Source organism: Budorcas taxicolor, chromosome 16, assembly GCF_023091745.1.
Source record: "Budorcas taxicolor isolate Tak-1 chromosome 16, Takin1.1, whole genome shotgun sequence".
In the NCBI taxonomy this organism is placed as follows: Eukaryota; Metazoa; Chordata; class Mammalia; order Artiodactyla; family Bovidae; genus Budorcas; species Budorcas taxicolor.
In genome coordinates this window covers 70137672-70151632 of record NC_068925.1, presented here as the reverse complement: position 1 = coordinate 70151632, position 13961 = coordinate 70137672, and the positions used below count along the sequence as shown (strand labels likewise).

At 44.9% G+C, this 13961-nt stretch overlaps 1 protein-coding gene across 4 annotated transcripts in view; it reads right to left on the bottom strand.

The window, feature by feature from the left end:
- Positions 1–2512: 2512 nt before the first annotated feature.
- PTPN14 (protein tyrosine phosphatase non-receptor type 14) overlaps positions 2513–13961 on the bottom strand; it is a 187848-nt gene continuing 176399 nt past the window's right edge. For all 4 annotated transcript variants that reach the window (XM_052653613.1, XM_052653614.1, XM_052653616.1 and 1 more), the window contains 2 exons: positions 11018–11181; positions 2513–5934 (listed from right to left, as the gene is read on the bottom strand). In XM_052653613.1, the coding sequence (XP_052509573.1) occupies positions 5806–5934; positions 11018–11181 (293 nt within the window). In that variant the 3' untranslated portion in view covers positions 2513–5805. The remainder of the gene's footprint in view (positions 5935–11017; positions 11182–13961) is intronic.

Below are 13961 nucleotides of genomic sequence, written 5' to 3'. Positions count from 1 at the left end.
AGACCTCTGTCAGGTAAGGTGGCCTCTGTGTTTCCCTTGAGGAGGAGGTTGGGAAGAAAGGTCCCATCACAGACTGGATGAATAGCAATCCTGCCCCTCCCTAGACAGTTTTGCAGCTTGTAAAAAGTCCTCGAAGAGCCCAGAGCTTCACCCGTTTCACCAGACCAGCTAGGCTCTGTAGGGGCCACGATGAAAGGAACACGGTCTGCAGGAAGGGGCTGGAGACGATCTGACTCACACGTGTCATTATGCCAAAGGCAGTCACTGGGGATCCATAAAAGGTCACCTCAAAATAAGCCTGAGAGACTGCTGCCATCTTTGTTCAAACAGGACTGATTATCGAATCCAGCTTTTCGTTCATCCCTTCTAGTCCTGAATGATAGTGTTGATCACCAAGGGGAAAGAGAGGGTGGAAGGTCAGCTTCCTGGTTGCTGACAGCACCTGGCTATTTTCATTCTGGTTACTTCCATTTGCCAGATTCTATTCCTTGAAACCACGCAAGTGCCAGATTTTACGTTTTGAAATTATAAAAGCATGTTAAGAATTAGATTTCCTAATTTTATAATTTGGAGAGATTTTTAAGAGTGAGTCCCTATGACTAGATTCAACCGTTTTGTAAGGGTTGCACCAGGAGGGTAAGGAAGGAAAAGGTGTTGCTGTCGAGAGCTGCTCCATAAAAGCAAATGAGAAAAGGAAAGGTCGGCATCCTCCTAAGTGCACGCAGGGTGCTCTTAGAAAGGAGAGGGTGACATCAGAAAGTATTCCCACCTGTGCTCTCAAGTGAGCCAGGGAACTGCCGTTATGTATTGACATCCTCCTGGTTCTCATGCGCTGATTACAAACATGGCATGCTGGGAAGGGGGTGCTCCACTCTGCAGCCACCCGGGGGCCCCCAGGAGAGACACAGTCAAGACGCCCAGGAGCAGCGATGGCTGATTCCAGAGCTGCGTGGATGAGCAAAACATTCTGCTGAAAAGGCTGCCAGCAAAGGGAGGGCCACTAGCAAGCAAGGGGAGGGGTCTTCCTGAGCAGTGGATCGAGGCAGGGAGCAGAACGCAGAACGTTCTTCAAGCTCTTCCACAACAGCGAGGACACAGTTTAAAACGACCAGCGAGGGTGCCATCGATCTTCCCACTGCAGCCAGGTCTTACCTAGGAGTGAGGCTTCACTTGCACCCCTCTGACCTCGCAGAGAAGGACAGAGTAGGAGAGACACCACTGAGTTCAAAAAGTTCTTAGAGTCCAGAACGTTTTGATAGCAACTCCACAGCTGATCTATAAAAGCCTTCCTCTTCCTCCCCCCATTTACAGCTCTTCTCTGGGCAAGCTCCTGGTGTTTTGGGGAAAGAATGGCCTTGACAGCCCAAAGCATGCAGAGGGAACACTTTCTAGACAGATGTTCATCATAGTCAGGCTTGCCCATCAGCTCATGCCCTCCTGTCTTAAAATGTCCTTGAATTTATTTTTAAAATGGGAAGGCTGACCGAAGCTGAACAATAGGAACTGATGCACATCCTCCCTTTTACGGCACCAAACAACAATAAATTATGCGGTCTTGTGACATCGATTGGATGCCAGATATTCAATGCCAGCCTCATGGACATTTAACAGAGAACTTTTTAGTTTGGCCTTGAGAAAGAAGATGCAGCTATAATAAGCTGGAAAAAATAAGTAAAGTAGTAAGCTGGTAAAAACACCTACCCCTCTGAGTTTCTAATGGAAATTCAAAAGCTCAGAGCAGGCAGGATAAAGGTTGAGTATTCGGCAAGCAGGTCATCGAATTTTCAGGGTAATACATATGAGTCGGCAGAATTTGATTGAATACACCTGCCCATTTCTCCCAGGAATGTTGCTGCTCCTTTTAACAGTAAGGTCTTCTGCCCCCAAATGTCTTAGAAGCTGAGACAAAGAGAAAGACCACTCTGCTACCTTGCTCAGAGCTCAGAAGTGTCAAACATAATCTTAACGTCCTAGAGATTTCCACCTGGTAGGGCCAACTAGGACTATTTTAACCCCATAGGCCCAACTAGTTTGTCACCCATAAAGTTCTAGACCAATGGAAATTTTGTGCAGTCTCCATGAAAACCCCAAATTTCTCCATTGGAAAGTAGTGCTAGATGAATTGTTACTTTGCTCACAAAAAGAAATGAGTAAATAAGAGCATGATAAATGCCTGATAAAATCCCTAGGCCATAAAACAAAACACAGTTGCAGAAGAATCTTTGGTAAAACACGAGGAAACAATTCCCACAAAGAGCCACCTTAACAGCCCAACAGGAATTACTTGGTGCTTCTGGAAGTTTCTTACTCTAGGATGCTGACAGTTATTCCCAACACGAAAGAGGAATGAAGGGTAGATTAACACTGATATACCTGGGACTCAATCTCCATTCCTTGAATCTAAGCTTCCTGGCAAACATATTAGAAGGCCCCTGTGCTTACCCACCCCTTGATCTCAATTGATTGACAGATTCCTTCCCCCCCCCCCCCAAAATCAATAACTCTACCCACTTTCTCCATCATACACATGACTGGAAGTGGGGGAGAGATTTGAAAGCACATTTTGCTTTGCCACTCTGGACACCTTTGGGCCCACAATTATTTTCCATAACCACTGGGCTAAGGCCAGCTAATACGGACTATACATCAAGAAAGAACAACAGCTGAAAACCCCCAGACATATGCTTATGAGAATCCAAAGTGCACGGGGATCTCTGCAAAGTGTGACTCCAAGCCCCAGGGGACAGCCCACTCATCAAGTGAGGCAAGGGTCGCTGCAGCAAGGCCACAGGTTCACAGAAAGAACCCAACGTACACGCTTTCGTGTTCATTAGCTCTTGAGAAAAGACATATGGCACACTGGGATCCACACTAATCAAGGGGAAGAAACTGTACATATTAGGTTGATCCAAGTGAATTTTCTGTCATTGTGAATTTTCTGTCATTGTGAATTTTAAAAATGGTCCAAATACTGGAAATTTCATAGGAGTCAACCTGGAAAAGGATAAGAAAGGTCGGCAACTGGATCAGAGTGCTGACTTACTGTAGCCACCAGGGTTTATAGAAAGAGCTGAGTGTAGGCAGGATAAAGGTTAAATGTGTCCTGGGCAGCCAATAGACAAGTCCCACAGGACCCCACCCAGCAGAGCCCACAAGGACCCTCTATCCAGGCTGATGGAGGAAGGTGCCAGAGGACCAAGGAACTTGGAGGCAAATGACTAATGACAGTCAAAACAATAGTCGTGCTTCTCAATCTAGGACCACAAATGTAGAAGTAAAGTTCTCCAAAGTTTATTACTCAGAACAGTCCACGTGGAGATGTCCCTGACCTTACTGTTCTCTCCAGCTGAGGGGAGGAACCCCATTCCTTGCCTATAAAGGGACCAGCAATTGGCATCCCTGCCTAAAGCCAGCAAATCCTTATCTGCTTCCCATCCAGGGAAAGAGATGGGTCTAAAGATAAATACAGCCAAAAGGTGGTGTCTCCTTAGAGCCTACGGATTCCAGTAAAGCACAGCAGGACATGATCTGGCTTTGCTGGCAGCCTCAGCTCAGCTCAAGGATGAAGACATCAAACTCAGCTCCCCTTGGTCCAAGGACCATAGTAAACAAGGATGAACCCTGGGTCAATGCATCCAAATGAGATGGATGAAAGAAACAAGACATTTCAACCAGAAAAGCTGCAAACCCAGAGGCCTGAAAGTGTTGGACAGCCTTGTGGTGACACAGTGTCTTTTTTTCTCCCCTTCCATTTTTTATTTTTTCCCCACTGCAGCAACAGACCCCGGCAGCTCCAGCTTCAGACTTGATATGTCGTCAGGAACTCATTCCAAAAGCTCTAACTAGATAACTAATTTAATACACTTTGCTTCAAGGTTTATTCCTTGGCTTGCTTCCCAGATATAAAGCATCTCTGGGCAATTACAATGCAGATGCCACTGTAAGGACTTTAAATGGCTGCTGCTAATTTAACAGGAGATAGGTTGGCATTTACCGGAGATGCGAAAAGGAATGCAAAATGGGCTCAAGGACCAAAAGCATTTGTTTTTAAAAACAAAATACGGGGAATCACTTTTAAATGCTTTCCTTCGCGTTTTAATATAAACTCTGGCTAGGAAGTTGGATACCGAACCTACTTCTCTACATTTTGTTCATTCATGAATATTCCCTCGGCACCAAGTGGCAACAGTGGGTGAGTTGAAAGGAGGTCCAAGAGTGATGGGCTCAAAGAGACTGCACATCTACTCGCTGCCCACATGAGACATCAACAGTGCCCACGCGGGGGGCTGAGAGAGGAAAGAGGAATACTGATGTGGTTCATCAACAATAAGCCAGTAACTGCAGACCAACCGTTAAAACATCCCTAATGGCAGAGTATCCCAAGGATGGAAAGTCTCTAAGGAAAAGGAAACAAGTACCTCTCTGCCTGCTGCTGATCTGTGTTCTGAGCATCTCCTCGTGAGAGTTATGAGCTCTGATCCGCTGAAAATACATGTCATCCTAGTGGTTTTCCTTCTTCAGATCATTCAGCAAAATTCCAGACCCGAGGGGGCTCAGTAGAAGCTCTACTCCTGACTGATTCTTCAGTCCTTGTAGGAGAAGGGAAGAGACCCTCCCTCGCCAGATACTCTGAGTCCAAATACAGACTCAGGTGTGAAACTGAGTTTTTCATACCTGGCCAGGAATGAAACCAAGTTGATTTATACTCCAAAGAAGCCCATTGGGAATCAGCCTCCGCACCCGTCTATTGTGTGGTGGCTGGAAATCACAAAGGTGCACTCCTTCTGGTGGGTTGGGTGCCATTCTTTCCACGTATTTACAGCTCAGGAGGGGGGAAAAAAGCAGTGGGGGACTACATCATAGAATACCCACAAAAGTCATTTTAAGAACAAAGCCACGACTGAAAAGTTGCACCAAGAGAAGCCAGATGACAGAAGAATTCCCCAAAGTCAGCAAGAGGGAAAGCACCCGGAACATGCTTTATTGTGTACTAACCTATGAAGTTCAGGACGGTGACCAGCAAACCAACGGTGTCGTAGTTTGGTCACTCAGCATGTCTGACTCTTTGTGACCCCATGGACTGTAGCCTGCCAGGCTTCTCTGTCCATGGGATTCTCCTAGGCGAGAATACTAGAGTGGGTTTTCATTCCCTCCTCCAGGGGATCTTCCCCACCCAGGGATCAAACCCATGTGTCTCTTATGTCTCCTGCATTGGCAGGCGGGTTCTTTACCACTAGAGTCACCTGGAAAGCCCCCATCAAGCCACAGGATCCCCCTATATAAGAGAATAGTGTTGCTTTTCCCCTTCAGAAATAGGGTCTTAGCGCTTTATATTTTAGGATGCACTCATTTTCTTGCCATCTTTGATTTGGATATGAGCAATTAGGCTGATGAATTTCAGGGTTGGTCACAAATCTGGCTCCAACTTCACTAGAGATGTGTTCCCTTCTGCCTCTGCCCCCCCCCCGCCAAAGGATGCACCAGGCAACCCTCCCTCCATACAGCCCTATTTACACTGCAGATCAGTCAAAATGTGGTTCAAATGAAAAGACTATATTATTGTGAAAACTGAGTTAGGATGATTCACAAAAGTTATCCCGAAGGAGGAAAAAATAAATTATCTCATATAAAATAGTACACAATGTTTGCGAGTGATCTTGGCTCCCGCCTTCAGGGAGTCCGCGGTCTCTGCCTGCTCCGGCCATCTGCGCCCTGCTGGGAAACAGATGTTGTCTGGAGGTGTTTCCCCATCCGCGAGATGGAGCTGGGCCCCTCTTCCAGGAACTGCCGTTGGGGATGCGGGGGTTAAATGAGTCTGGAGTTTTGGAGAAATTGGATGAGGACCTGATAGACAAACTTGTACTGAGCGATGGTCTGGATCATAAACATCCTTTGCTCCCTGAGGAGCCTCAGCATCATCGGTACTTCTACCTTCTGCAAGAAAAGAAAAGATTCTGAGATGGTTGGGGCGGGGGGTGCTTCCCTTGGGTCATTTCTCATTCCCTTACCTGGAATGAGGAATGTATTTACCGGTGGCCCCTGTACAGGAACAGGAGGAAGCCAAAGACAGCCCCCCTCTAGGTTACCCCATCAAAGACCATGCCTACAACTGGAGAAGCTGGTTGTCCCGCACCACTGATGTGATATTTTAAATACAGACCAGTCTGTTAGAGAAAACAAAGAGGCTGGAGTTAAACCCAACTGGTTCCTCTCAAGGCTACCATGGCCCAACGGTAGGATTTAAGCCAGTTTTGGGTCTTCATTTCTTCCTCTGTGATACCAGCATACCGATGCTTTGCTTTAACACCATGTAGCCTTGACCAAGTCAGTGATGGTTCCTCAGCAGTAACACGGGATGATGAACCATACCCAGCTCACAGGATCAAGTGAAGAAGCGCATGTCAACCATTTAGCACAGTGTCTGGCACACAAGAGCTCTCGATAAAGCCTACTCAGTGTTCTAGTCTTAGTGAAATAAGAGCACCCGTGCCCATCCTGCTACCTTGCAGGACCTCAGGTATAACCCCGTGAGATCATGTATGTGTAAACCTTTAAAATGTCAAAGCACAATCTCTGGACACCACTCATGTTTGGAGTGATCGCCTTTAACGAACAATATCCTGAGTGTTAAATGAGATTGCCTGTGTGTAAATCCTTTGAGGATCTCCAATGGAAAGGAGTGAAAACAGTGGGTCACCAGTGCCCTGGTGTGCCCTCCTTGTGTCACTTCCATCCTCCTGCACCAGCTGGGGCAGAAGCACCATGGAGTCCATGTGCCATCGTGCCCTTGGCACACGGCCCCGTGCTCTGGGAGCCCTTAGTCCAAGGAAACAACCACACCCAGGAAACTACCAAGGACTCAGCAAGCATTGAAAACAGAATAACAATAAAAACTCAGTCATATGTCTTCTCTTCCTTTACTTTCAAAAGTCATTTCAGCTATTTCCAAATTTTGTGTAGCCATACCACACATACCGTCCTATTTCATTGAGCACAACGAGTTAAGTAACACACACCACAGATTTCAAAGGGACAAGTCCCTGGTAATAAGGAAAGAGAAAAAAAGCATGTGAATCCTCAAACTATTAGTCAAAATACAGAGCCTAGACCATAAGCTTCTGATGGTAACCCGTGGGTCTGTGTCTAAACTATATTCTAAAGTACCACAGGGCGCCTAACAACATAGTGCATGATGAGCCTTGCTCTGTGTGGGGCCCTGAATGGAAGGATAGGATAAGACTGTTTCCACCTCACGCCCATCAAAGGCTTTGACAAGAGAGGCAGAGTCACATAGGAGCTAAGAGGTTCTCTCCCTGTGCCTCAGTTTCTCTTTATTAGATGCAGGTTCTAATAGGGATTCTCCAGGCAAGAATACTAGACTGGGTTGCCATGCCCTCTGCGGGGTCACACAGAGTGAGACATGACTGAAGTGACTTAGCAAGCACGCACACACTAGGAGGGCCTCTCTCATAAGGCTGCTGTAAAGGCTACGAGGTGTAAGGCTCTTAAAACAATGCTGGCACGTGTCCAAGTGCTCAGCTGCTTCAGCTGCATCAGACTCTTTGGGACCCTATGGCCTGCAGCCCACCAGAATCCTCTGTCCATGAGATTCTCCAGGTAAGATTGCTGCAGTGGGTTGCCATGCTCTCTTCCCAGGAATCTGACCAACCCTAGGGTTGGACCCAAGTCTCCTGCACTGCAGGCAGACTCTTTGCTGCTGAGTCACCAGGGAAATCCCAGTGTTGGCACCTGGTAAATGCTAAACACATGTTAGTTGTGGTTATTAGAATATTTTCATTCCTCTCGTCATTGTCACCACCCTTCATCCTCTCCACCACCCCCCTTCACCATCTATATCATCTCCTCCACCACCGCCATCTCCTTTACTTCCACCTTCTCCTCCAGTTCCACCACTATCTCCTCCAACTTCCCCACCTCTATCATCATCGCCACCACCACCTTCTTACCACCGCCATCACTTCTATTTGCATCTCTGCCACCACCACTATCATCAAGATCACTACCATCTCCCTAGCCTGCAAGACTCAGCCCCCGAGGCTGACTCAAGGGTGATGTACTAGCTGATGTCGGGCCGTTTGGGGACAAGACCAAGGTTCCCCTGGTCCTCAAGGAAATCCTTCAACCTGCCTTGAAGATTCACTCCCACAGGCTCCACTGTCCATTGTCCCTAGCTCAAGGAATCAGGAGGCCGTTGATGCTTTCTCTACCTTGTTTAGGAGACATTTTCTCTCCCTACTCTATGAACGGGGAGGAGGGGGTAGCCGATTCAGAAAAGCAGCAAGATCAAGACATCTTGCTATGTGGCTAGTGAGGACCTGACCTTTTGTAATCTAGCTGATCGGGGACAGGCAGCCAGGAGAGAGGATCACAAACCATGAAACTGGTGCATTCTGGAGGAAAAAAATGTCTGGGCATTGAAATGTTACAGCTAACATTCGGTGACCAAAGGTAACAGGACACACAGAAGCTTCTCAGGGCAGCCCCTGAGAATCCCCTCCCGTTCCTACCTCACAGCTGCCCAACTTCCCAGTAAGGATCTTCGTTCCAATAAAAAGCATCTCCCTGAGAAAATTCAAACTCCATGGATTATCGACTAAAACATAAAGTATCCGAGATCCAGAAGACAGGAAAAGGAGATGGGAAAGTTTAGACAGGAGAAAAATCGGTCACCTGATTTTATACTGATTTAGCAAAATCTTTTGTTTAATAAACAAAGCAATGAGTCCCACTCCTAAAATAAGGGTTTGAATTTTACTAGACAGGCCTGAAGCAGAACAAGTAGAGAACTTTTTTCCCCTAGCCATCTACCAATAGCAGTTATGGGAAACGGCACAGATAAGGCTCACTATATTTGTGCTAGGGGAAGGGAAGTGAAAAATATGAGTCATCTTGCTATCTTGGAATATCAATGGGAACAGAAGTCGTTTTTGGACTGACCGCCGGTTCCCATAAAGAATGTCCTGGCATGCAACTAGGCATTGAGGAAATCCGCTACGTCTGGATAAACCCCATGGAAAGTCTAATCCCCCCAAGCCTTCCCCAAGTCCACACAGGGTGCTCATGGCCACATCCCTCACTCTGCACCAAGCTGGCTCTGACACGTATTATTTATGTTCCCCTGGGCCAATGACATCTGGTGATCGATGAGCCTTCATGTCATTGCATTAGTAAAGCTCAGTCTTTGATGGGTCTCCAAAGAGCGCTCAGAACAGAGCGCTCCTCCATGTCAGACAAGACAGAGAAAATAGCTTCTCATAGTCAAAAAGGAGGAAAGGGGAGCACAGGAGGGTACGTGGGGGATGGCAAAAAGAAGGAGTTTGTCAAAGAAACTGACATGGGGACAAGATCTCTTAAGTGGAACAGGGACGATGAGGCCCTTTCTCCTCCCCAGGAACCCACCAGGGGAGCCGGGATACGTTGCAGTCATATGTACCCCATTTCCACTGTCTCTCAATCCACCTTCCCAGCACTGAGTGGATCTGCGACTTAGTGGTAAGTCATTATTCTAATAGAAACTTCTAGAGACTTCTAGCAGGGACAGTGAAGGAAACAACCCAGAAATCTTCCGTGAGAAAAAAGGATAAAAACTCACAGAAGACGATGAGATTTCTGTGATGTAGACTCAACTGATTCCGTGATGGGCATTTCATTCCCCAACAGAATGTTTGTCTGTTTGAACAAAAGGCCACATGGATATAATCCTTCTTCTACTTTTTAGCAGCATAAACATTCATATGTACAGGCTGAAAGTTTCCAAAATTAACTTTTTATAGTCAGGGAACTTAAAACATCCTTTGAACATGTTTAAACTCTGCATTGACTGTTTTCCTAGACATTTCAATATAATAAATTTCATGGGGCAATATTTAATCTGATTTTTCAAACCACTGATGCTACTGAGCAAATACATATATTGTTGGATAAATTCCTTCACAGAACATGCATGATAACATCTCCTGATTTTAAAACTATCATTTCAAAAGTCTCCTTTGATTCGCCAAGTTATACAATTTGGAAATTGAACAAGAACCAAATGATACTCGGCATTTGGAGGCAGAGTGAAGACAAGAAATAACTCGGGGCCAGGAAGTGAAGGACCTCATTTCAAACCTTGGCACCAGTGCTTAAGAGCCACCTGGCACTAGGCAAGTCATTCGATTGTTTCTGGCCCTTGGTATCATCATCTCTAAAATCAGAAAACTAACAAAGCTGCTATGAAGAATCCAGTTAAGAAAAAAAAAAAAAATGAAAGTCATTTAAACCCCCTAAAGCCTCATGAGAATAGAGGGCAGATGAACTGGTCTTTAGCCTTTAATTGCTATTTTCTCATCTCCACAAAATCAAAAGTCCCTCAGTGTAACTCTGACCTATAGCAAGAAGGGAATGCCATGCACCGTGTGGGCACAGATAGCCACAGCCCACATCTAGTGGGAAAGAGCCAGCCACGTCTAGCCTGGGCAAAGGCGGGCCATGTCTGTACCCTCAGGTCATCCACCCAGCTCTGTTACACACCACTGCCAACCTAGACAAGAGCAAACAGCCTCCTCAATGAAACCTCCCTCTGAAGAATGAAACAGGCTTTTAAAATACACACATTTTCACGGAGGAGTTAAGCCAAAATACATCCCAGAAATGCTAAGCTATATGGACTGAATAACCCACCATGGAGAATTACCCACAATAAAACCAGACCTTCTACAAAAACCACTGCAGGCTTTTGGAAGTCGATGCCAGTGAAGATCAGATTTTCTAAATGTTTCCTTTCTTACACTTTGCACTCTTCTTCTATATTATTTGGGTCTCTACACAGCGCAATGAAAGGGAAAGAAGATACGGAAGGTTGTAAATGTCAGAGTCCAGGTGGGAATCACGGGTCTGGAAAACTCTTGTCAAGAGAGGAAACTAAGCTGTGGAAATGGAAGGGCACAGGTCAAAGGCTGGCCGTGGTGCAGCCTGGCCCCCAAAGGGAATGATTCAGCAGCCCAGAGAGACTTACTTCATTATGCTCCAGGCAGTAGATCATCAGCTCAGAAAGGATGACCACACCGGTCCGCCCCACCCCGGCGCTGCAGTGGACCACGATCGGGGGGCGCAGGTTCCTGGTGCCTTCCAGCATGCTGTTGGTATGGCGACGGACTGACTGGATCTCCTCCAAGTAGGCTGCAAGACAAAATGCAAATCTCGTCACTGAAGTCCTCCACGGCTTTGCATACAAGAGAGGGGGGCAAAAATGACGGTGAATTTTTTTTTTTTAAGTGACAATAATTTACAGTTCTTACAAGACACTAATTATTTGGCTGGTACCCACTGTACAGTCCTGGATCCAGAAAGGACCAGCTGGGAGTCAATTAGTCCATGGGAGAATTTGTTCTTTAAATTAAATAGTTCTTTTTTAAAAATTAAATTCTGTTTTCCCCTCTGCAAATCCCAAAGTCCCCCAAGCAGATGATTCTCGACATTACTTACAGCAATTCCTACTATTAACAGACTGGGATCAGAACACCAGCTAGGTCCCCTTGAAACGCCCGCCTGTCAGAGCCAATTTCTGGTGGGAAGAGCATCCATCTGCCCTTCCTTCCTTCCCGTCACTGAGTGAGTGAACATCAGCTGAGGCTTGACTCCATTTTTAGACTTTAAAATAGACTTTGGGGAGCCTGGTTTTCAGCTTGGATCCCTTGTGGTTACTTGAGTAGCTCAAGGTAATGGCCCCCCCTTTCTTGGACGCAATGTGTGGGTTGGGAGGGGAGTGCCACCTCCCTCATTGCTTCCAACATCTGCCTGGCCCCGCAGGGCTATGCAAGGAACTGTTTAATATTCCAATTGGTCACAAATGAAAAATTAGTCAATCTAAACCTTAAAGACTTTTTTTCCCCATGATCACAAAAAAAGGGAAAAGAATAATTGTAATCCTCATGCAGTCTAAGAATCAGAAAGTCAGTTTGTAGTTGAGATTGTTATAGTTCAGGGGAGAAGCAGATTTGAAGGTTCTTGATGCTCAGAAAATTTTGTTCCAGGGCAGTAGTGTAAAATCAAATGAGGAGAAAAATTCAGACTGCTAAAGAGAAAAAAAACTGCATTCAAACCATTCTGATAATGTTAAAGCACCAGTTTATATACAATGACTAAGAACTCCTATTTTCCTTTATAACCTTGTTTAATTAGTAATCTGAAGTAGTTTTACCCAAATGAACATTTACTACCACCATCAGTGATGTAAAATGAGATAGAAAAAAACAAGGCAGAAGGCAGTCTGAGGTGACTACATAAAGTAGTTGCTATTTGTACCAACATGAGCTAAATACTGAGCATGGAATCCCCTTCACAATTTTTTTCCAGAGATATTAAGCAAGGAACATTCTCTGATGGCAGGCAATGTTCACATACAAGAGACAAGGTTTTTCTTGTGTTAAATTTAAGGAGAGAAGTGAAAAGAATATTGATCAATAAAACAGATGCCACTATCAAATGGAATTTCATGAAACACAGAGAAATTAGATTTCAATGAATTCTTTCTCCAGCAATCATATTAATAAAGTTTCTTGAGCTATAACTCAGTGAAGACCTCTGGAGGCTGGAAGACAGTTTGACCCAGTTTCTCTGCATCCAGGCAATCTAATTTAAACACGAACAAAAATCTCTTAAAATTCTTAATGACCTAAAGAGCCATCATTTCTAAGACCCTGCTCAGCACACTTGTCCTGAGTTTCTTAGAAAGGTAAACTAATTAATACTATTTAAAATTGTTCTCTATTTTTTTCAGTAATTTAGATTGATCTTTCTTAAACTGGCTCAGATTTAAAAGATTTGATTGTAATTTTAGCCATCTTATAAACTCAATCTTTTATCAGAGCTGTTAGTCAACCATCTGCTGGATTTACTTTCATTGGTTCCAATTTCTAAGTCTTGTTTCTAATAGCAAGTAGCAAAAGATTACCAAAAAAGAATAAAAAGCACACTGTTACGAAGAAAGAAACTTCTGCAGAGGTCACCATGCTCCTTATTAATATTCTGAGCTATAGGTAACTGTCGGGCCTCAGGCAAACCACTAACCCAATCTAGATCTTGTTCTAGGTCCTCTGAGTCCAGTCATCTTTCTTACTTTCAGTGTCCAACTCCCCAAGAACCATCAGCACATTAATGGGGAATGAAATACCTGCACCACAGTCTTTCTAGCTGGACTTGTGAAATGGTACTTTTAGGTTTTTGAAAACTTATTCTCACTTCTCTTCCCCACCCCTCCTATTCTAAATGAGTTATCAAAATGAAAATCAAGATTTTGACATTCAACATTCTCCCTTTGTGGTGGTCACAGGTCCTCTGCCAGCTGGTGAATCAACAACTTAGCAGGGATATAATCAATAATCTGCAGGGCACCCTCGCACCACCTTCCTATGGGTGAGGAAGCAATGGGGCTTCCCACAAGTGCAGGATGTTTAGGGGAGTCTCTGGAAAGGAAAGAGGATGCTACAGCTAGCAGCAGAAGCATCAGCTCTCACCCCAGACTGTGATCATTGGGCTGCCTTCATCAGAAGACTGAGAGAGTCTTTAAAACAGAGACCATTTCATCTCCGCATGCTAAGAGCCGCATTCAGTGTCTGGCACATGGTGGACACACACGCCCAGGTTGTTGGCCTTTCAAATAGCTACCGCATACAATCTGGATGAATTTGTTTCTAAGAGGATCATAACTTGAAAAATATACATAAATGAATGAATTTGAAAATGAAAGTTTCAAATACTACAGGCTGATTTCAATAATTCTCTGTGTTTAGAGTTAGCCACCTACCTTTAATCATAGGTATGGAGAAACTACTGATGGGGATTTATTGCGGTAGGAAATGCAAGGCTTCTGAGATATGAATCTTCCTGAGAAATTTTTTTTTTTTTTTTTTTTAATGCTGAGTTTTAAGCCAGCTTTTTTTTTTTTTAATTTTTATTTT